Source organism: Trachinotus anak, unplaced genomic scaffold (genome assembly GCF_046630095.1).
Source record: "Trachinotus anak isolate AG129_WGS33_773 ecotype Australia unplaced genomic scaffold, CSIRO_AGI_Tana_v1 ptg000026l, whole genome shotgun sequence".
NCBI lineage: Eukaryota > Metazoa > Chordata > Actinopteri > Carangiformes > Carangidae > Trachinotus > Trachinotus anak.
This window is the reverse complement of record NW_027273877.1, coordinates 8,188,498-8,213,354: the sequence shown is the minus strand read 5'-3', so window position 1 is coordinate 8,213,354 and position 24,857 is coordinate 8,188,498. Positions and strand designations below refer to the sequence as shown.

The following is a 24,857-nucleotide window of genomic DNA, read 5'->3' as shown; positions in this document are numbered from 1 at the left end:
AAATGGGAAGATCATCTGGGAATACACTTCACTAATCAGCAATGTGGAAGAATACATACATAAATACACTGGGGAAATACAGATGCACTATTTTATCACACCAATTAAACAAGCTAGATATAACTTATCTGTGTCTGTGTTGGATGAGAGGATGCAGTGAAAACCATCCTTCATTTAGTCTTTTTTTGTTTTGTTTTGCCCAGTGTTGAAGAGATTCTGGAAAGAAATATTTACATAAATTTAAATAATTGTTAGAGATCTTCTTGTTTTAGATGTTGAATTTGTATTACTTGGTAAAATGCCAGCAGGGATTAGATTTAAGAATGATATGCTGTATATTTGTTTGGTTTGTAGGATGTCTGTTCTTAAATCATGTCCCTTCATCCACAACCTGGAATAAATAATAACAATTCAAACATTTACTCCAATTACATTTAAGTTCAGAGGAAAGAAAGGGTTGTATTTTTATAAAGGTCATCTTTGACCTTTCCTATTTTCTCACAAATATCACTGTTGATATATAAATATGTTTGTGTCCTCCGTTCAGGCAAGTTCATCTGGGTAAGGACCCTGTGTCAGAGCAAACCAGGAGGCAGATACTGGAGGAGAGAGAGATCACACTGCATGAATACATGGTAAGATCTGTCACTCAGTGAGGACACAGGTAAACAGACTGTCCATTGATATTTTTACAGCAAGTTCTTTAACAGAACTGTTTTTCATAATCTGGCACCATAGAACCCCATCAGATAAAACTAACACAACCACCCCCCTACACTTCTTGTTCTATTATTATTCTTTGTCATAGTTTGATTTGGAGGATAATTAAACTTGAGGTTTTCCCATAATTATGGAGCTTTGGGGATGTAAACAGTCAGTTAGTTAATACTGGGCTACAATTTTAGCTATTTTAAATTTATATTGTCACCAGTGTTGATAAGTAATCTTTTATTATGCACAACTCTACACGCATACCAATGTCATAACCTGATTCCACTGGTGCATTATTGGATCCCCACTGTGTTTTTCCCCACTTAAAATAAATCATTCAGCGTCTGTGATTGGTTGCATTGAGAGTCACTGAAGGTATGTGCAGACTCAGCCAAAGTAACATCACATTTGAAATACGAGCCTGTGTGTGTTTGTGTCCCTAGAAAAGTTATTTGAATAGTTGACAGAAATCTCACAGACACTTAACAGGACTTCCTCCCCCATCTCCTCATCTGCACTGTTTATAATGCACACACACAGACATGCATGCACACACACAGATGTGATCTCCGTTTACAACCTCATATCACCACATTGGTATTTTATGGGAACTCTGCTGTTTTTATGATAGGAAGAGCTACTATCTTCTTGTATAGGTCATCTTTAAAATCTTGACTGTCAGAACTTAAATAAGCCAACTGATAAACCCTCTTCCTCTGCTCCTATCACAGTGAAAAGGTCTACAATTTTGCAGACACAATCTTTTTATCAAATGTTGACAAATGAGCGCATGCTCCAGATGATTGGAAGCGGTTGCTTGAGTCACAGTAATTAAGAAATCAAGTTTCTTTCTTCCCATGATAAAGAGAATGTTGCCTCTTCAGCCAAGGGATTTCAAGTTGTCTTTACTATAGAGGATAAACTTGTTGGGATATTCTTTTTCAGTTGATCTTGCACCATCTGTCTCTGCCAGAACTGAAGGATTTAGCAAAAATAGAAAAAACATCTACTTTTGTTTTTATGCCACATACCAAACTCCCTTTATACTGTAACATTTTTAGCAGGATTCCTATGTTTCTTACCAGTTCTGACAACATGACACGACAAAATGCATGTAAATTCTTAACTTCCTGAAAGACAAGCTACCTGTTGATTGATAGAGAGCTACTGCTTGCCAAACTAAAAATAGTATTTTATGAGATTTGCTTTAGGCTTTAACATATTTAGCCATGCCAGTGGTCCATCGCTTTGTTCCAGAGTAAAATATCTCCACAAATGAAATTTTTCACTTTATCTAATTCCCTCAAAGCTATGGCAGCTTCAGCTTCTGTGTTTAGTGTTAATTAACAAATGGCAGCATGATAACAAGCTTAACTAAGATAGTGGACATAATTAACTTTAAACCTGATAAACATCAGCATGTTAGAATTGTTATTGTGAGCATGTTAGAATGCTAATGTTAACATTTATTTTAAAGCACACCTTTGCCTAAAAGTGCAGCCTCACAGAGCTGTTAGCATGCTGCAGATTTTCACTCTTGTTTTAATCCAGGCACAAGTTTGTCTAATATACAGCATAGTTTATAGTGTGTGTGCACTCTTAACTGATTGTGTTGTAGGTAAAAAGGGGAGATGTAAGGCAAGAGGAAGACTTTGCTGCTGGCCCACCTAAACTTTCCTCCAGACAAGTTCTCTGTGAAGCCGGACAGGTAAATCTCAATGTTTGTACATTTACTTTGACACAGAACTTTCACCTTCACTCAGTTTGCTTTTCCAGTAACATGAAAATGAATAACTCTCCTCATGAATCCATCATTGTTTGCGTAAGTTGTTGAGATTGAGGTTCCCATTATGGCTAGATTAATTGAAGCATCACGCCTGACAGGCTGACTTGCTGATATTGTGCATGATGTAGTAACAGGAGTTTGTGTGTGTGTGTGTGTCTGTGTGTTTTCTCAGCCTTAAGAAAAGTCTCAGACAGCACAATATGTTTTCGCGGAAAAATCTGAAACTAAAGCACCTTGGTTGTAAAACCACAGTAGGCACAATGTTCAATTAATGCTTAACATAACAGTATTTTGTCATAGCAATTCAGGTTGATACATGTTTTTATTCTTCTTTGTACAACAGGGGTTTCACTAAAAATGGTCTTAGATGAAATAAATCTGTTGCTTCCAGCCCTTTTCTGCAATTTAATTCAATCTAACATTCACTTTTTACAATTCTACTATATTCTGTCATTTAAATACTCCAAGCCGAGACCTTGTGAATTTCAACTTTATGGTTCTTTTCATATGAACTCAATGTAACAATATCAAATGAGTATATGAAATTCAGCAGTAAATGACTTTCTAACCTCTCCCAGGCCCCAGAGGGAACCCCATCCTTCCAGTTCTACTCCAGTTTTCACTGGGAGTTGAGACAAAGGGCCCTCAGACTGTTTCAGCAGGCAGCACGCAAGGTACACACTTCCAAGAACTCTCAAGTCACCGAGGTAATGCACACATGCATGAGCATTTGCTGAGATGCCCAACACACACACACTTTGCCTCCTCCCTCAGGAGATGGCTTCTGTCCCTGCGGCTGTGTCCCTTTAGTTCAGCCATGTGTAAATTCCTCACACTAAATGTATAATATTCTTTACCGTACAGTCGATGCTTCCTGGGCGCATCGCATTCCAGTAAAAGCAGAGTAATCTCATGTGGCCTCTTAAAGCCACAGGAAGAGCATGCTGCTGTTTCCCAAAGGAAGCTCTAAGTATTAGTGCCACTGCTGAACACTGTATTGACCTAATAGGTTGTTATTCATGTGGAGGTGCAGTCAAGACAGCTGACTCAAGCTGACACTCTTTTTATAGATAAAACATACAAGTAAAAAAGTAAAATCTATTATATATTTATAGTTGACATTTATATCACATTCTTGTCTTTACTAATCAGCTGTATATAGCCATAATTCCTGGTAATATAATGAATCAATTAGCTCAACCTGTACTCAGACAGGTAGCAGGAAATGGATGGTTAACTTACCCAATTAAAGATATATCAATTAATTTAAGTAAATAATATAATGGGGCAGCTGTGGCTCAGGAGGCGGAGGGGATCGTCCACTAATGAGAAGGTCGGTGATTCAGTTTTAGTTTATAGCTGTATAATGACTCCTGACATCAACAACTACATGCAAAAAAGTTAGAGCTAGTGTTACTGTAAGGCAAGAAAAAAAATATTATACTCTTATTCTGCTTTATTATGTTGCACTGGGCCATTGCCAGGCAGCAGTTATTGCTGTCCACTTACTTTATGTTTCTTTTGTTCTTATGTGTCACTGTGTTGTTGTGAGTCTCTATAGAGAAGTCAAACTTGTACAAAGCAGTACCACACTGTTGTGCTGTCTCACAGGTTGTGATCCGATGTCGCATGAACCGGAGACTGGTGTGTTTGAAGAAGCTGGCAGACAGCGTGAGGAAGCTGCCCTCGGCACAGAAAGGTTTTGATTATCCTATGATCTCCTCATTCAGAAATAATCTCATTAGGCCGTGTCAGTAAAGCATGCTTAATTGAATTTATTTCTAGAGGTAAAATTGAAATGAAATCCCTTCAGGTTATTATGAGGTTCTTGGAACATATATGCATGCCTCAGGAACAGGGCTATTTATGGTACTCTGTGCATTTAGTCATACTTTGAATACTGAATATTTCTCACTGACCTTAAGAAATACTGATCTGTAGAAAGTCACCTTTTTTTATCTTATAAAAGTCTCACCTTTTTTATGTTTACTTCAGTCAAAGAAAAGACGCCATGCGATCTGAAGATCTCACCAGACAAAGTCTTTCCATTTTCTTTTCCCATCTTCTCTGATGAAGATGACCCCCTGGTGAGTATGTTATATATTTAATGTGCGGTAACAGCAAACTGTGAAAGTTACTGCCCTAATGCAGATTACGAATTGTTAGTTATGTTTGAAGTGTACCTGCCCATTTATGCTGAAGAAAGAAATCAGCACCCTGTCAGCAAAAGAGTTTGATCACTTTGTTAAATCCCAAATTATCTAAATGGGAGCTGATGTACAGAAGACGAGAAACCACTGAAAAGTTAGTGCTGGCTATTGTCCTGCACATGAAACAATTTTCATTCATTATTTCCTCTGAAAGACGTCTTTGATCTAACCGTGGAATCAAAGAGGAAGCTCAGTTTCCCGCATTTTGATTAAATCTTTCAATTCCCAGATGCCCTGCAGAGAAAAGGCCTCGGCGTTCAACTGAACAAATAACACCATTTGTCTCCCTGATATTTCCAGGCTCACAGTAATTTGGTCACACTGCCTGTGGATCCTATTGATGTGACAGTGACAACGCATGTTCCTTTCTTCAAGCTTCAAGTAGGTATTTCCTGCTCCACCTGCTCATCTGAACATCACACTTATGAATCAACATCCACCAGCAGCAGAGGTGGAAAGTAAAGAAATATTGATGCAGTGTTACATATCCACTTTATGCCACTTTATACTGAGCTACATTTCAGGGGGAAGTATTGTTAATGCATTTGATCAGCTATATAATAAAATATAGTGCTTGTATAATAATAAACCAGTGGTTCCTAAAGTTTTTGGCTTGTGAACTGTTATGGAAAATCAGTTTCTGTTTGGGGCATAATGTCACATGTCAGATGTCTATGAGTTGTTTGCAGTTGCAACAAAGAGACATTTCTTTTCTAAACCTCTCACATGGTTTGATTCAAATAACTGTTCCTACAAACATCAAATCCAATATTTTACAAAAAAAGCAAGTAGTTACACATTGTTGCATTTAGTAGTAAAAATCTAATGTATTAAATGTATAATTATTTATCATTCACAGTGGCCATTTTCTCTGGAACAAGTGTTTTTGATACTTGAAGTATAATTTCCTGATAACACTCATGAACATGTTCATAAGTAGGATTTTAAGAGCTTAAGTAGGATTCCACCACAAATATATGCAAGTAAGAAATGAATTTCTTATTTTTATGTCTTAAAACTGACTAAGGGCAAAATGAACATATGTTACATACTGGACAACAACATTGTGGTCCTGGAGTCGAAGTCAGGGGACTGTCAGTGATTTGCTGTGTAAGGATGGAAGGATGTGCTTTTTACTGACATAACAATAGATTTAAATAATAATTTCCATGCAGTGTAGAGCTCTGTGTTGCAGGCTTCTATAAGTGAGCACACAAGTCATTTCTCCTCTCTGTTTTGACGTTGTGTTGCTATTCTAACCGTAGTATTTGTTGATACCGTTTTGACACTCTAGGTTCCACAGCACTATAAGCTTATGGGCTACCAGCCTGTGTCAACCTGGGAGGCATTCAACTCTTATATCCCCACTGCTCTGGCCAGACCACTTCGCACTGGAGCTCCGGTAACTACACAGCACCTGCACCCAAACATAGTGGTTGAGGCAGTATTATAGAAATCATATATCATATATAAATAATTTGTTCAGATTTTTCTACTAATTCATTATTTGATTGGCTTTTAAAATTTCTCCCATTGTGTTGTTGTCACTTTCCAGGACGAGGTTGGAGCCCAATCTCCCCCAACGGGGGAGGCCAAGGCAGAGAAGGAAAAGCAGCATGAAAATGAAGTGGAAGCTGTGGAAGTACAGGAGGCGGTCGGTCTCAGCTTCACTGCCCCTGAAGCTCTGCTCAGGCCTTTTCCTGCAAACCCACTCAGAATCTTTGTAAGGATTCTCATTCACACATTTCCCCACATAATACACATTGTGTTTCACAGGGACAGTATATTTAAACTAGAATTGTTTCTATGTTTGTCTCATGATGTCGTGGATTAGAATCCAGCTCCAGGCCTGCAGACTTACAAACCGACCCCTAAATACCTGGAGAGTGACCTGGAATTCCACCTCTGCCCTCTGCCCAGGTAAGAAGAGTCATCTTCAGTCACATTATCCTTTTATTTCTCTTGGGCATCAAAACCGTTGCACAAAAGAGTGCTTTTTTTATGCAGGTACACAGTCCCAGAGAGCAACATGTGTGAGACAAGGACACAAACTCTGCACACTCAGAAGAAGTTTCTTGACCGCAGGGTAATTTTACAGACTTTGTAGTTAGTGAATTTCTTTGGAAAGCTTTTAGTCTTTCCTTAAAACACTTGAACCCTGTTTTGATCTTTTTTGTTTAGACATACAAGAAACATTTTCCTGCTGGACTCAAGTGTTTGATAATAAGAGGCATTTTTGAAAACTGACCCCTCTCAGTGAAAGTTAATGTAGCTCCTGTTTTAGATCTGAAATGTTGTTTGTTCTGATGCAGATGAATCATTTTTTTTCTTGAACAACAGGAAGTGATAAAAGGGATTATGACATGGAAAAACTTTGATTCAATCACCTCGAACTGTCTGTCCAACCAACCATCTCTCACCAGTGACTGTGCCCTACGCAGGTAGGATATAACTGAAATGAATTTGTGCTTTTCTTGGTGATAGCAAAACCCTAACACAGCTACATTATAATGTATAGCCTTTTACCTACCTGCCTTTTTATTTGTAGACTACACTTTAGTTCCACCTTTGACATTTGCTGCTGGAGTTTGCTAACTTTCATTACCACTACATCACTGTGTGCAGCATCAACTTGTGCCAGTTCCTATTTTTCCTCCTTCTCGCTGAACAAGGCAAAAAAGAAAGACTTCATACTGAGAGCAGCTACCCAGAAGTTAAAAGAGAGGGTGCATTCACCCCTAGGTTCCCATGTTAAAGCACCCTCATGAGGAAGTAGTCGCTGAGACGCTCCAACTGGAGCATTGCTGGAACAGAAAGCACTTGCACATGTTTACAAAGCAGAAAGTGGCTGTTGTTCATTTCTGCGGACCATATCTTTCCAGCCTGAAGAGGAATTTAAACTCATGAGCCTCCTTATAAAATATATCAGTCGATAAAATGACAAGACGAGAGTGTGCATCTCATAGATGAGCAAAATCAACAGTGTCAATCCTTTGCTATGTTCTTCAGTAACACTGAAGAACATAGCAAAGGATGAAACACTCATTTCTTTCCCCAAACATATTCCATCAATTATTGACCTTGACAAGACATTTGAATATGTCAACTAGGGAAATTATGATGGTCATTTTTTACTAATGTGGAACATTTATAAACAAAAAATTAGGTAGTTAGCAAAATAATTGGCAATGAAAACGATCTATTTCTGGCTTAGTTACATTTGAAAGGTTTGCAAGACACAGACCCATCTCCAAACAGACAACTTATCTCTGTCTCCTTCTCTTTCCCTCCTTCTCAAGTGATACCAGGAGGAGGTATTTATCCTCTCTACGCCCCCTGACAAAATGCCAGGACATAGCATGAGTATTTAATAGCTTGGGATCCCGCTCATCATCTCACATACAGCTTTACAGAAACATGACTTCTTGCACTCGTCAAAAATAAATGTGTATGAGCCACGTCTGCACAACTTCCAGTACCTGCCAGGTTGCAGGCTGTCAAAGTGTCCACTTGTAACATATCCGGCAGAACTCATTTGACATTCATAGAGTTGGAGTACATGCAGTACTGCATTTACAGCAGGTATCATTTTGGATTTCAAGTATTGGTTCTGATTCCATTTAATTAAAAAAAGCTGCTTTTATTTTAAATCCCATTGGGGTTTTCTAAAGAATGCTGTACACTAGGTGTGCTTCTTGTACTCATCAGCTCTACTCTTGCAAAGTCTCCCAAAAGGTGTATGTTCCTAAAACCAATCATGAGTGTTGAGATTAGTTTTCTCCCTCAGGTTTTAAACCACTGGATTTCATCAATCTGACTAAAATACTAGTATTACTGCAGTGATCTGCCTCGGTTCCAGTTTGTTTCACCCATTTTAAGAAATTGTGATTCCTTTAGTATTTTAATACTTTAGAATATACTTTAGTATTATGTTAAATAAACTACAGGTCAAAGGTTTTAGCACATCCCCAATTCTCAAGCTCTTATTTAGATTTACATCATTCAGTGGCTCTGTTTCTGATATTAAAGCATAGAAGAAATAAACAGTTAGGTATTTTAAAAACGAGGAATCATGGAGTCTTGCTGTTGAACTAAATTTAACCTAAACCTTTGACTCATCCTGCAGCCGAACGCACTCGTGGTTTCTTCCTTCGATGGAAATGAAACTTTGTTCAAACTGTGCGAGTCTAGGTCATATAGAGGCCCCACACTCTGTCTCCACTTCCACTGTGAAATAATGATTTATTCAGTCTTTAGCCTAAATGGACAGTGAATAAATTATGATATTTTGATGTAGCGTATTACTGAACACAGCTTGGGGCTGTCCTGCCGCATTTGTGGTGCACTGTATGTTTCTTTATGCACCCTGTCACAGTGACTATGACTCAGGTGTGCAGAACACTTTCTGTTTCTGATTCTTTCTAGAAATAACCTCATGTACGGAAAAATTCCTTGTTTCAAGACGATTTAAGTTACAAAGGGAACGTTGCAGAGCTAATGATGCAATGAACCCAGAGAGATCTGAAACCATTTTAAGTCTTTATTTGACAAGATTCCCAAGTAATTTAGGCAACCACTGTTCACATGGTGTACTTGTGAATGTGTGGGTTTGACTACTATTTTGCTACAACTCTCTCTCCTCACCTTTCTGTCTACTCCTCATCTCTCTTCACCTTCCCCATCTTACATAATCAGATGCCTGGCAAGGCAGAATATTCTCTTTATGCCTGTCACCACTGATCTGCAGGATAACTGAAGATATATTCTTGTTTTTTCATGCAAGAGATGACTTTCCCCCAGCCTCCCTGCTCAGTCTCATTAATTTTCCAACATTGCCTCAGCGGTTACATTCACACTGTCTCCAGTTATCTTGCACACACAAACAATATGATTTATGTCAGGTGACCGTAATAGTAGATTAGAAGGAAATTGACAGCAACTTGACAGCAGACAAAAGAGATGTTTTCCTCATACAGTATGTGCGTGAATGATTAAAAGGACCGTGTTGTATCTCAACTACCAGCAAACTTTAAAACAGCATCTCTGTGGGTACAGAGTCTACTTGTTCCACCCATGCAGATATCTCTGGGAATAAGGGAAGCAACATACAGCGATGTGATCTGGCAAGAAAAGCCTTTTATTGTTGAGATAACCAGAATCAAAATTAAAGATAACAAATGCTAATTCTCTGGTAAATCACTAAACAACAGAAAGAGAACTCAGAGAGGAGAGCAGGAACAAAGCGAAAGGCAGGGGGCGTCACCAAATCATAAAACAAACAAAATAAAAGCTGCTTCCTGCCTCTGTCCCCCCACAGGCTTATCTACAACTGGTAAAATAAATATTATAAATAAATAACACTTTGCCTGTCTGAGAGACCAAAGACTGTGAATATGGATGTTGCTCTGTAGCTGCTGGATGTGTAAATAAGCAACAAAACAAGTTTGCAACTTTAAAGGTGATGATGTGTGAAAGTTGTTTTCACAGCTTGTTTCAACTGCCCCAAAAGTGGCCAAAAAAAAAAAAAGATATGATATTGATATTTACAGACAGCAACTGCCAAGTTTAACTTGTGTAGCTAACTGACAAAACTAACGTCATTTTGCTAATATATGACCCGTTCAGATTGAGGAGTAAAAGCTTAAATGAAATATGGCCAGAAAATCTGACTTGAAGCATGAAAATGCTGTTTAATAACAGTTTAAGATGGGAATATTTTAAATTACATTTCCAAAAAATAGCACAGTGTATCTCAGGTTACAAAACACTATGCTATTAACGTCAGACTAAATAACTAGCTAGATACCATTGGTTATGTTAGTATAATGCATTTCCCATTCGCACTGAACTGCACGAATACTACCAACTCTGAAACACACATTTCTTCAACATGCATATACTGTATTTATAACACGCTCATATCTACATTTATAAAAGATGGGCTGCCATGTTTAATATATTACTGAGCCTGAAAATTGTCATTATAGTTGTAACACACTAGTTTGTTAGTGGTTACTAAGAACTTAGTAACTTAGTTAGTAATGAATTTACAAATAGCTGCTGCAACCCCAGTTCATATCCATGTCCAGTAACTACTAACTAGTTTATGTCTATGTGACCATGTGCTCCCATGCCCCTGCCATTCCAAAGTTTCTATTCAGAATGAAATCACAGCTTAGAGCAGGGTTGGCTCCAAAAGCAAACCTGGGACTTGTCGATGTTTAAATCTATTTTGCCTGTAAGTGGTATCAGCTTTCACTCAGGAGTATTTTTATCATTCCTGTTCAAACTGAGATTTCAAACAACCCTAAGCAGTCCTTTCATCTAAGTAAGACGGAGTAGCTATCTGACCATTATCTCGATTTGCTAATGTTTGGTCTGGCTCTTCAGGGGAAAAAGCAGTGTGTGTGTGTGTGTGTCTCCTATAGGTCTGTTGACTACAGCACAGATATACTTCCACTCACAGCACCTCCTCCTCTCACCTCCCTTCCTGATGCTTTGACACCACTAATGGACAAACCGTAAGCACATACCACACTATTGACACTATTGATCCTCACGTTGGAAGCTTTTTCTGTCTTTTGCGAAAAAGTAAATACAATCACTGCTCTGATGCTCAGATTATGTATGATTACGTATCTGTGGGCAGGTCTGAAGGCTCAGGAGTCCGACTGACACCAGAGATGATCAGAGCAGAGTTCTTGTCTCGGGAACCTCTGGTCTCCAATAGCAACCTCACCACGGGAACGACAACCAGGTGAGTCCACTGGTATGATGTTGACACACACACACACACGTACACACACACACATTGCAGACAGTGGGAGTTGGAAAGGGCAATAAACATTTTGTACTGTAAGTTTTAAGACAGGAAATTCTCAGGACACACTAAACATGAAGTTAATGAATGTGCACATCGTTCCTTTTAACTTTTTAACTCATCAAAGTGAAATCTTTATCAATCAAAGATATAACTGATAGAGATTTTTAACCATAAACTAGTTTTTCCTATCTTTGATCATTATGAAGATTGTGTTTTTATGGTTGAAGTTTCAGCCTTCCACAGTCCCAGAAAAGACTCAAAATGCATTCTTATCACATATATTATAATGTACCTGATGCTATTATCATACTAATAAATGTTGTTGTATTATGCAGGTGTAAATTGTAGCAAATGACAATGTAACAGCTGCTCCATATGTTATTATGTTTAAGTTGTTATATGTTTAATAAGAATTCAGTACATTTTCATGTTTTTAAAACCCTTTTGTGATATATTATCATATTTTGACAAGTTCTTACAGCTGTGGCATAGATTACTTGAAGATCTTAGATCTGAAACTTGCAAGTATTAAATGGAGGCTCTCGTCTAACAGTCTTTGCATTCTGCTGAATCTGTCCAGTTCTTCCCTTGGTAAATTTGTTAAATTGCTCTATCACAGGCACCTGAGGGAGCTTCAGGTGGAGGCGACCTACAGGTCTGAATTCAACCAGATGGGAAGAAGAGTGATAACCAGGCTGAAGCAACTTGGAGTCGCCAACAGAACTTCTCATTCACCGGGAGAGGACTGTAAATAGGCAAAGCACCCACACACACTTCCTCAAAACACATGAAAACCTGCAAAAGGGCTATGTGTGCACACACACTGTACCGCATACACACACTCGCATGACTCGCAAAATACATTTGCAGGACCACAAATAAGCACTATACCCATCCTACTCAGCCGTACGAGACTCTACATTGTCTGCCCTGCCACATCTGTAAAATAAAACCTGGTTACTCACCCACCTATAAGCCTTCCTCCCACCCACTCAAAATTACCAGTAAGCTCCCCTCCTGTGCTCTTACAAAGCCTGGAAATTCGTTATCCCTCCACCCACTCACATCTACACATAAGCACAGCTACAGTATATTCTAACACGTTTCTGACAACTGCATCCAATTAAAAATGATAATTCCGCATTTTTATACTGTTCACAGTTTACATTGTCATAGAAGCAAAGTGTGACTACATTTATCACTATTAAACCTTAATATGTTGCAAACAACAGTGTCATACTTGACCTTTGGTGACGGTTAAATATGATTGAACATTTTTTTTAAATTTAAATGCATTTGCCATGAAAGAGGTTGCTGATTTGTCAGCAACAGCAACAGCATATCAACATTTAAAAGGTCATATTTACGCAGTTGTAAAGAGAAAGCTGCTTCGGTCAGAATTAAATTTTCTGTAGCAATGACAGGCTGTAAACTCACTGGGATGGAGTCCAGTGCAGCACATGTTTCTGCTCTCACCCCTAGAGGGAGCTCCAACTCTATGAGCTTCACAATAAGAGCGGCACATTTATTTGTCCTTCAGTCAGCGTGTGTGTACTTAATTAATGGCTTTGTACTTTATAGATATACAGTGACTATTTGTCACTGTATATGTCCTTTCTACAGTGACACTTACACAAAATGTCACATTTTTTAGACATGGAGTTCGACCCACACAGGAAGCCACAGTACTAGAATGTGCTGAGGTGACAGTACAGGGTGGATTATAAATGATAGTACCCTTGTTTTCACTGCAGCAGAAATCCCATTGAGAAATTTACTGTATAATTAATGCTCATGTAATTACGCTTTCTCTCCTTTGTACAGGTTAGGACTTGATATATATGCTTCATGGGAAGCAATACTACAGCTAAATTTTTAATTAAAGCCACAGCAGTGATATACATTTAATAAGTAATAGACAGTGTAATAATAGTAACAGAAACGTGTGTGTGAGAGAGAGAGAGACAGCGTATGTTTGATGTGTGTGAAGGGACTGAAAGAGAGGAAATGAGGAGATACAGTACAGCAGCACTCTCCTATTACAGTCAGTTTGTATTATTTATTCACCCAGCCGTCAGCATCTGTTTTATACAATATCCACTAAAAGATATAGCATCTACAACAGTCTTTTGTACATTATAGTAAAACTTTCACCCCGCGAATACGGTAACTATTATTCTTTACTTCATCCTTTTTGAAAAATGAGGTATAACACTTACAGAGACGGCAGTGAAAACAGGAACACTTACACTCCATCCAGCTCAATTTCTATGACACCCCATGGCAAGAAAATAGCCGTGCACAGTTGACATGTTTGCCACAATAACCAGACCGTCCTCAGAAATCATCCAGAGGTGGACAGAATCAAAGCAAGAGGTCATTTGTGAGACAGCATCTGCCCCTGTTGCTGTCTCTGCTCTCCATCGGCTGCTATTTGCAACTCCTGGGACAAACCAGCAATAACCAGCGGCAACAGACGTGATTGCAACTTTTAACACCATCCTTCTTTTTTCTTCTGTCCATCTCTCTGCCTTGAACACACTCCGTCCCTGGCTCACAGTTACCGCTCTTTCCCCGCTTTTCACTTCACACATTTCACTGAATTACTCCATAACACTTCCTGGGTGAGAAATTGTGTTGCGGTCTTGGTAGGTTTTGCCTCAGAGTAATGGCCCCTCAGAGATACTACATTCCCACTGAAATTCTTTTGACTGGAAACCCAGCAACTTCTGTCAAAAGCTGAAATAATTTGGTTTGAGTTTGAACAAAGCCTTTTGCGTATTCTGTGTGTTTGGAATGGCTTCAAGTAGCGCCTTGAATGCCTTGAAGGCAAGATGTATTTAAAGTCAAGTATAAAGCACGGACTCTTGAGGCTATTTTAGTCTAGAGTAAAGCTAATTCTTTAATTTTTGAAGTAATTTTGAATTGAAACAACTTAATTCATGTCTTCCATAAAACAGAGGGTAGATGTGTTAAAAATGTGGGGGATGGTCTGGTCACAGTTTACGATAGAGCGGTGGTGGCAAACACAAAATCTCCACGTAATCCACTACGAACAACTTTGCTCCAAAAAACAGCCCTGACATCTTCACTGACTGTTCCTGAACTCAACTGAGGGTCATGGAAGTGTTGAGTCTGCCATATGTCTTCTCCTTGGTGATAGAGAGGCATAATGGCTGTGGCAGTGGCAAGGTGCCCTGAACCATTTGCCGAGCGAATGAAAGGCCTATCTAAATTAAACCGATGCCATGCTTCAACTTCTGTCAAAATTCAGTGCATTTAAGTGCCAGGAACAACCGTGCCGCCACAACAAGGTCACATCTGTGACCTGCTCTTTCAAACTGGCTTATAATGGAAGCAGATCAGAAAAGCAACAACAGGTGAATAGACTCTTTGGTCCTGTAATTGCTGCAGCTTTTTTCACCTACTCAAAATCAGAGCTCCAGAAGTGCTTGATTTATTGTACATAGAATTCACTCCATCAAAGTCTCTGCTTGTAGAAACTAGATGTTGTTTTGTGTGATAAGTTGGAGAATATTGACTATATGTTCAACTACTGACCAATTACTGAAGGTAATTTAATCCAAAGGGCCCTATAAAGCAGAATGCAGTAAAATTACATTAAGACTAAAAGTACGCCAGTTTGTAATTAAATAAAATCTTTTCAGTGTATTGCTGCCCAGATCAAGGATCTGCTGTCACACTCACTGCACTCTTCGCTGCTGACAGACAACCAACTTGGCAGCTAGCTTACATCAAATGAAAGCTAAATGGAGAAATTGCCACAGCTTACCTTAACTAAAACTACATTCAAAACTACATTTACTCTACAATTTCTCAGTAGCTAGCTCTTATCTGTAATTCAAAAATCTGTTGTTTTTTTTTAGTAAACAACATCTTGGTTGTTCAGTTTGTTGTAGCAGGTAACTATATGAAGCAGTTGCTATTTTTTGTCATGCATATGTGAAGATCCTATAAAAGCAAGGAAAGATGGACTGAATTTCTTTTGAGCCTTCAACACTGATTGAATGGTTGATGTAACCATTGATCAACCTTCAGGATTATCCTCTTACAGTTTCCAAGTGAGTGGACAAAGTGCAAGAAATTCAGTTATTTGATAGTATTGATTGGCTGCTTTGAGCCACAGTCACTTTCTAAGCCTAAAGTGCTTTTGTGATCTCTTTTGTGATCTCAAAATAATGAGCCCAAATCTCGGCATCATAACTTTGACCCAACGGACTATTTCATTTCAAAAATTATCATTTATAGTCTTTCTCACTTGCAAACTTATCATTGTGGTTTTGTTACTTTTTTTTGAAATGCCAGAGTTTTAATTTCTCTATAGCCAGCAGCTTTTTTTCATAATAATACAAAAATTATGAGTCACCTTTGAGTGAGCCATTCAAAGGTGCTGTGCTTTTTTTGTTTGAGTTATTGTGTCTTGAATGAAAAAGAAAAAAAAGTGAATGATGTCACTCTCTTGTCACGTGGTGTATTTACCTTTTCCTATAAATGTCATTCAGATTAATTTTTTTCTTGATCATACAAAGCCTTCATGTTCCAGTTTCTTCTACTCATACATACTCCCTGAACTTTCACTTTGGAATAAATTACTCCTTTGTTCCGCAGTAGCTCAGTCTTGTGTGTGCACATTCTCTACCTTATCAAGAGAGAAACTGCACTGATGCTCTTGTGTTTGCAGTGTTAACCTCTTGTATTTTGAAATGCTAGTTTTCTGCAACCCTTAACATAACTTCACGCAGAGCATAATTGCTACATTCCTAGTCATGTATTGTGGTTACAGTGCTTGTGCTCCTAGCAGTCTGTTAGCTTTATACAACTATTTCCTCTTACTGTTAGCCCCTATCAAATGCTACCACACTAAGATGTATAAAAGCTACAAATAACTCACCAGAGTGAATGCAAAAGGGAAGATTGAAGAGCTATGATGGATTCTAAGATGCCTGAATAAATGGAGGTCTTTGGCTGATTAGACTGAGCTTAAACCAGCCGCTGTGCTTCCTTATCCACAGTGGATTTTATACATTCATGAATCTCCATCCCTCAATGAGGAAATATTTCCCAATGCCATGGCATTAAAATGTTGTCCTGCCTTCACAGCCTTAAAGCATTCTTTACTCAGTCATGCTCGTGGATAGATGTCTGGGGCGAAACTGAGATATATGAATTCAGTTTCCTGAAAAGATGTGTTAAATTTAACCCAGACTGGCCCAATCAAAGTATTGCAGGACAGAGCAGGACCAGAGTGGGATGCAATCATCTGAAGTTAAACGATGACCTGTAGGTATTGGCTCAAACAGAATTGTCATGTGTGTGGGAGAACAAGTGTGTATGAGGTTACCTTCATTGAAATTTGTTGCTTTCAAATCCCACCTTTACCTCTGTGTGGTCGTCTTTTGAACAGGAGGGATTTACTCACAGAAGCTCAAACTTAGATCACAGAGATTCACAAAGCTTCCAAACAGGGAAACCAACAGGCAGATGCCACTGAAGCCAACCACTTGACAAACCGACTAATGCTCTGGAATCTGAGAAAAAAAGGCTAAATGGACTCTGGGTACTCTTAAGAGCAATTTTGTAACAAGCACAAGTGTTTGTTCGTGTATCTCTCCCTCTGTAAATATTCTTGAGCTGGAACTCTTTTGCTTTTGACTCTGATGGAAGTAAAAACTACTCATGCTGTGTGAGTGCTCTTTTGTAAAAGCCTACAGTGATTCTTTACAAGAGCAGTAGGAGTAGTAGGTGCTTGCAAACTTGTCTACCACAATCCCCAAAACTACTTCTGTCCCGCAAGAGAGGCCTGTGTCCCATCTTTTTAAAATTGACATCACTTTCTCAGTTGATGTTCTTTAGTGGGTCTAATTCAGGGTATGACAGACCAGAAATACGATTCATATCAATACCTGGAAATGCGTTTCCAAAGATGAACTATGCAAGAATCCGAATTTGGTATACTTGTCAGTTTGATTGGCGGCTGAATATGGCTGGCTACATAAAGAGCCGTGCTTTCATTTCACATTGTGAGGGGTGTGCACTGTAGCATTAAATAGGCCACCGACACAAAACAGGGACCACATAAATCCCCCTGACATTTCTGCGGACGGAAATACAAATGTTTATTTTTGATGGGGGAAAAAACAAAGAGCAAATAAAATCCTTTTTTTTTTTTCAAGGAGAGTGGGCAGGCCTTACCTTGGATTGGGTATTTCAGGAGCCTGGATAAAAAAAAAGCTGTGACTGAGAGATTTCTTGGTTAAAACATATTTCTTAGCAGTTCATTGAATTCATTTTATATGTCCGAACTCTCACTATTCTCTCCCTCATGGTCAAAGACAGGATAATGTTCATTAAGCCATCTGCACTTCTTGATTCGAGTTGTGCATCTCGTTAAAAAAAATCACTTCCCAGAGAAGGAAATAGAAGCTATTTTGAGTTGTCTGTAAATGTGTTTTCTATTTAGGGTTTAGCTTTCAAAAATGTCAGGGTCAAGACCGAAATCACTGCTGCTTGTGGGCACGTGCAGTTTAGCTCCAGCTACCTAATTAGAGACGTTCCTGTTCTCCTTGCATCTTTTCTTTCAGGACTCTTGTAAAATTGCATACTTGTCAAAAATATATCTGTACCTTACAACCCCTAGACAATTTGCTATATATTTCCTGTGCTTGAAAATACAGGAACAAATGAAGTGATTGTGAGGTTTGTGCTGTCATTTAAACGACTATTAAAACTGTGAGGAGGGTGACGGGGAAGCAGCGAGGAGAGGTTTGAGACAGGGCAGTAATTAGCATCACACAAACATAAGTCTACCACAATAAACTATAATAATAAACTTTATAAAACTTTTTAAAGCAAAGTTTACACAGTATTTTTACAGACAGATAAGTTGACTTAAAATGTGTTACTTTATCTAATTCACAAGAGGAGTCTGTGTACCTGCTAATCATTTAAAGCGTCATGGTGTCAGCAGCTACTTTGGTGGCAGTCATAAGCAGCCACTTCAGCCTGTGAGATCTTTCCTTGTGTAAGGCATCAATGTAAAAAAGCTGCAGGGTATTTTTTTCTGTCTTAATTAATAAACAGTCATGATCATGTAGTGACCTCAGAGACTACGAGATGTGAAAATAAGGATGATAAAACAATAATCTTTTGGTGAAATGAGCAAATAATAAACATTAATATACATTAATCATTGAGGATATAATGAAAACATTGAATATATTACAGTCCTCATATTACAAATGAGCTTTTAGATAAATACAAATACAGGAAGAGGTTGAAGTTGAACTGGAAGTTCTGAAAGCACTTGAAGTGTCAGTTTAAGTGTTATCAATGAGCAAAGTTTAAATACGAAGTTTAAGCACTGAAAGGAGTTGAAACGACAGTCGTAGCCTAGAGCAGGTGACAACTTGGTGTCAAAGTGCAAGTCCTGAAAGAAATGTCGTGCTAGTGCAAGTGTATAAACTGAGAGATGGTTTCAATTAAAGAGTGTAAGGACTGGCAGGAGTTCGAGTGAGTAAATTGTGTGAACGGCAGAGAGTGTGGGAGTTAGGAGAGCTGAAAAAGTTTTATTGTTGTTCAAAAGACCTGAGACTTGAAGTTGTCTTTCAAGTTCAAATGTGAGTTGAAGAGAAAGAGATGAAAACAGTTGAAATGTCAGTTGACACGTTACAAATAAAAGCGGTAGAACTGTTATTAAAATGAACAAGATGGCAGCGCTTGTAACGTCAGTTGGAGTAAGACATGAAAGCAGTTGACATGTTAGTAATTAAAGCAGCTAATTTGTTATATAAAGTGTACATGATGAAAGCATTTCTAATGTGAATTGAGGAGTAAGAGATGAAAGCAGTTGAATTGTAATTTAAAGTGTATCAGATAAAAGCAGCTGAAATGTCAGTTGATGAGAAAGTTGACAAGTAATAGTACTGATACTTTAAGAGTGTGCTTTGCTGAAAGCGAGCACATTAATTAGAGTCACAGTGTGCTTTTTTTTTTTTTCTTATTGTCATGTTTCTGTAATATCCTTGATAAGCCTTTTTAATTAGGGTCATTAGAGAGCCTTGAACCTGCAGTTCTCCGCACAAAACCCGCACCACGGTCAGGGTTAATCCTTTCAAAAGGCTGAGAGTATTAGAAAAAGAATCACTGCTCTTATATCACTGCTTTCAGTGCCATTGTAATGTAAGATCATTAGAAACCCGAGTGGTCTTAACAGTGGTGGAGTTCTTTCGATTAAAGCCACCCCCCCCCTTTCAGTAACTGAAGTTTGCTCCATACACTGTTCAGCCATGATGTGAATAGTCACACATGAGTTAGCGCCACTTAAGGACTCAAATGGCTCCAGTGAAGAGCCTCGAGAGTGTTGCTTACCAATGCTTACATGCTATAAGAAAAGCTGTTTTTATGTCAGACACAAAGCAACATAAGAGAATCAGAAAGGTGGTTACTAGCTTCTTGTTTGCTGCTAATTAGCTTAGTAACCACAGCACAAACACAGTGAAGTAAGTAAGCTTCACAGGCTGCAAGCTATCTATCCAATTACTGAGTTAGGAAAGCTGTTTGTAGCCAACAGTATTCCCACTGAGTGTTTTTAGTACTACAATACTTTTTTTTTTTTTAAATAATCTTTCTTCATTCTCATTTGATTTCATTATATTCAGGTTAGTTCCTTTGAGATTTTGCTTGCTTTCAAGGGAGATCAAGAGAGAAAACAGTGGTTTTGAGACAACAGGCTCGATCAAAACATAAACTGTTTGCCAGTGTCATAGTCAGTTGTCCGACAGTAACAGCTGAATAAAACTCAACATTTGTAAATTGTTCTTGAAGCTCAGAATAATTCTGCTTGCCTTGTGATGTCCCTCCAATTAGAGAATATCCAACATCTATTTCAGTCTGTTTATCCTGCTAGGTCTTCTTACATCTTACCGTACATAATTACATTCCGCTGTGTACCTAATATTCCTGCCTAACAGACGCCATGGGAGCTGAGGAATCCTTTCAATTAAACCGTGCTTCAGAGTTTATTCTGTTGCAGCATTTACTGGCCTCACGGTCCATTCTTCACCACTGTTGCTGAACGAATGAGTATGTTGCTGCTCCACATTTCAGTCCGCCTTAAGAAACCATTCTGTGAGATGCTGATATTGTTGCTGGTATTTATTTGGCAGGGTTTCTAGTATCGGTGCATTACTCTTGTAACCAGGCGGGGAGTGTGTGGAGAAACTTGAAAGTCGGACCACTGCAGCATGTCGGAGGAGCAACAAGAGAATTTTCTGGAGAAAAGAATATGTGATTACTGCCAGATGTCGCTGCTTCCAGCTGCTGCTGAGAGAGTACATGTTGACAAGATTGATCAAGCTTCTTGACATAAGCAGATTAATTTCCATCACATATTGATCAGTAAATACAGCAAAACATGTCATTGTTTTAATAATAGGATGTGTTACCACTATGCCAACAAGGGGCCGCCCAAATTTTCTTTTCCTAACCTTAACCAAGTCCTTTAGTTGTCTAACCCTGACCATACTTTGACCATATTTCATTAACCATACCATTGTAGCTACGTGCAGATATTACATACAGCAAGATATATATATTTTATATTTTATTATTATTTTTTCAAATTAATAATTTACATGATATTATTTGACTCTATCCTTAGTCCCCTTCATATTACATATTACATTTGTTCAATGATGAATTATTCAAAATTTCAATCATTCTAATAACCAGAGAACTATTTCAATTAAATGAACTTTTTCATTTTAGTGTGGCCAATTGGTGAAATACTATTAACATCAGTGTCGCTATGTGTTTGTATGTTCATGTCACACCTTACAGCTCATTAGTTATTAGTCATTGTTTGAGTATATTAAGCAACTGACCACAGGGCAGTGTGATTTCCCTTAGCATGCTTAGTGTTTAAGATGTGCAGTCAATTAGATCTGTCTGCACTCCCATAAAATGCTGGCAGCAATCGCACTAATGAAAAATTTAATTTGCCCCCTTGCTGTGGCCTTATAGTTACTTCTTTATTGACAGCCATCCTTCATCCTTCATCATTTTGTGACAAACATGCATCTACTGCTTGCACTGCTAATCTGAAATATTCAGTACACTCCACTACACATGCACAATGTTCGAAATGCACAGACTATTAATGAAAAAGACACACTTGGCCGTATTTCTTTTAAGGTATTATAATGCTAATATATTCTGCCAAGCTGTGTAAAACAGTTATATCCCTAAAATTAATTTAATTCGCCATCTACTGATCATCACAAAGAATGCACAAGGTCGCATCCCTCACAGTGACGACTGTCGTTGCAAATTATATGAAAAAAAGAACCCTTGTCCGCTCAGACGTCTTGGTTGGGTGCCTGGTGCTAAAATGATGGTTTGCTTTTTTCTTTTTTGTCTGGCTTTATTTCTCTCCATATGACATTTTGTGTTTTTCAATTTTTGTTACTGTTTTTTTTCACTGCAACATAAGAGTATCCTGCTATGCACTGGGCATTCTGCCTTTATCAGAGATCACAGTGTGTTCGGTGAACCTCAGAGCCTTCTCTACCTACATTTTCTAGCTATGACTTGGTTTTTAATTTTTCAGGAAGAAACGCATCAAAAAGTAATTATGGACTCATGCTTTCTCTGCGTTTGAGTTACATTGAACATGACCTTGAGTAGTATTTCCCCTCATTCTAGACTTAATTAATAGACCTGATCCCTCATTTTTTGTTGCAGCAGTAATTATAAAAAGTTCCAGCCATCAAAACTCCCAGAAATCAGAGATAATTAGAACACAAATTGTTGACAACTCCCTTATGTGTAGTTGTTTGGGTATCTGTATTCACAAAATAAAAAAGGAGTTTGAGCCCAGTGTCTTCCATGGGAGGATACATGGTGAGAAATAGTTTAATTTGAATTTTAATGTTGTAATATTGCAGCAGTGTAGTGTTGTTAAACTGTGTTCCCACACAGCCTTAGTAAATACATCATTATTTTATTTTTGCAGGGTATCTAAATTGAAAGACTGTGGATTGTTTGAACTGCAATATGAGAAAAATAGAGTGTAGTATTTTTGTGGCATTAGCCCTTCTTGGCTTTTATACAGACTTATTTCTTATTGCCCGGGATGAAACAATGCCAGATTTGCTGCTCACTTTTTCCTTTTTTAAACTTACACACATAACAGCTTACCAACGTTGAGGAGCTGCTCACTTTTGGAGCTGTGCAGCTTTCCCTTCCCTCTCCTTTGTTTTGTCTACCCCCACAGCCCTGTCAGACGACCCCAGCACCCCTTCATCTTCATGTCATGTTCCAAATGTGTTCATCTAAAGAGATTTCAAAGGGGTTGGATGTAACAGTGGATGTTAGAGTATTTTTTATTTATTTATAGAATTGATCTGAGGTCGGTTTGATCAAGTTTGCCTTTGTATTGCCACCACTTGGAGTGGCAAAAACAGTTTCAATGAGTTGTCCATTAACTTCAACTAGTTCAACTGTTTATCCCCTTGTAAGTTGCTAGATTTATCTCCAGGTGCTGTCACTAAAGGGGGCTGAAAAGCCTGTCATTTTAGCAACAAAGTCACTAAGTGGACAACACTGCTTGTTCACACCAAATCATTTTAGGGAAACTTCAACACTAGGAGGGCTGACCAATGGTGTAACTCTATCACTCAGTCAGTGACATTTGTGTTTATCGAGCTGACCATGCTGTTGCCCTCCAGCCAGAAAGGCAGAGCTAATTTACAAGCTGAAACTAGCTGTTTTGATATTCATGCAATAGTTTTTAGGAATCAACACAATTGATAATAAATAATGCAGTTTTATTCAAACTATTGTGTGTGTGTTACATTCCATTTGTCCCCGGCAGGGGGAGAGAACGTAACAGCGTGACATACTGTATGTTGGCTAATCAGTGCAATTATACATACCATAATAAGAGTAACTTTAAAAATGTTGTAAACTGAGCATAACCATATATTATTTCCTTATTTGTCAAATGAGATTATTCAGAATATTGTGTACACTGGACTGAGATTTTGATAAATACATATAGTGTTCCTATTTCCATGCCTCTGTGGTGTGATTGAAGGACAGACGGATAGGAAGACAGGTAGCCTGAGGGGCTGATTGTCCTTCTGCTGATTTCATCATGAAGGGCAATTATTCCTGTGCATTATCATCTTAGAATATCAAAAGGAGACCAGGTCTGGGTTCCTTTCATATAAATTATGCCTGCCCTCTCCTGTGCTGTGCTGCATTTCGTATATGTTTTCACAGTAGGCAAACACCACGAGACAATATTACAGAGGATTCAATAAATCTTTGCAGAAATGTCTGCTCTGACATGCCTGTCACCATATCAAAAAAAGAACAAAACATCAATAATGACCATTATCAATTCTCACTATTGATGTTATAAAACTGCTTCACAATTAAGAAAGATAAAGAACCAAAGAACAAATAAACAGTAAATAAACCCTTCAAACCAATTATGTAATAAATGAGTTCATGCAGTCAACAAACAGACTTGCCAGAGAGAATGAAATAAACACAAATCCAATAATATTGAACATGAATATAAACAAACTAAAATAAAAGGGGGCTTCACAGTCTTATGAAAGACATAATAAGAGATTTAAAAGACAATATTGACTCTGCCAGCCTGAGTTTTCAAGGCAAGTTGGTCCAAAGCCAGACCTGGCAAAGTCTTAGAAATAATCAGTAAAAACTTGCAATTAATTATAAAACAGAACACAAAAGCAAGGGAGATATATTCTGTTATAATCTAAAGCTGTCCACAGCAGTACAGGAATAATTTTAAGGTTTTGTTGTCAGGTAAATAGGGGAAAAAATAAGATAAAACTTGGATAAATCCTCAATTCCTCACTGAAATTTGGTATGGATCAAATTTTTTTAGCAATCAAATAAGCCTTAAAGTGAGTCCTTGAAACCTGACATTTGGGCTAAACAGAGTTTCTACATTCTCAAAGACGGGCTGTTAGAAAGTGTTTAAAAAGTTGATGGTGGCACATTTAGCATCCAGTTCTTAATATTCGTGAAACAGTTTATTAGTTTCATTCAGCTTGACTGACACGTACAGCTGGGTGTCATCAACATAGAATGAAAGGTGATGGGACGTAAGCTAATTAAGTAAGTGACTGAGGGAGAGCATTGATGGACAATATTTGGTGAATGTTATACCACATTATCAATGCAAACAGGGTGTTAATGGACACCATTGGCCTGAAATTGACCATAACCTGCAAATGCTGCATTGTTAGTTAAGCAGCACAGATAATGA

At 38.2% G+C, this 24,857-nt stretch overlaps 1 protein-coding gene across 5 annotated transcripts in view; it reads left to right on the top strand.

Annotated features, from left to right (window-relative positions):
* cfap221 (cilia and flagella associated protein 221) overlaps window positions 1-24,857 on the top strand; it is a 151,129-nt gene that overhangs the window by 8,238 nt on the left and 118,034 nt on the right. For 4 of the 5 annotated variants that reach the window (XM_071464212.1, XM_071464211.1, XM_071464210.1 and 1 more), the window contains exons 12-25: window positions 548-635; window positions 2,330-2,419; window positions 3,076-3,171; window positions 4,109-4,196; window positions 4,493-4,584; window positions 5,008-5,088; window positions 6,002-6,109; window positions 6,263-6,430; window positions 6,542-6,627; window positions 6,715-6,793; window positions 7,048-7,148; window positions 11,136-11,228; window positions 11,357-11,464; window positions 12,150-12,277. In XM_071464212.1, coding sequence (XP_071320313.1) covers window positions 548-635; window positions 2,330-2,419; window positions 3,076-3,171; window positions 4,109-4,196; window positions 4,493-4,584; window positions 5,008-5,088; window positions 6,002-6,109; window positions 6,263-6,430; window positions 6,542-6,627; window positions 6,715-6,793; window positions 7,048-7,148; window positions 11,136-11,228; window positions 11,357-11,464; window positions 12,150-12,277 — 1,406 coding nt within the window. Of the gene's footprint in view, window positions 1-547; window positions 636-2,329; window positions 2,420-3,075; window positions 3,172-4,108; window positions 4,197-4,492; window positions 4,585-5,007; window positions 5,089-6,001; window positions 6,110-6,262; window positions 6,431-6,541; window positions 6,628-6,714; window positions 6,794-7,047; window positions 7,149-11,135; window positions 11,229-11,356; window positions 11,465-12,149; window positions 12,515-24,857 lie in introns of those variants that run through there. The other variant, XM_071464213.1, reaches the window with a different exon arrangement.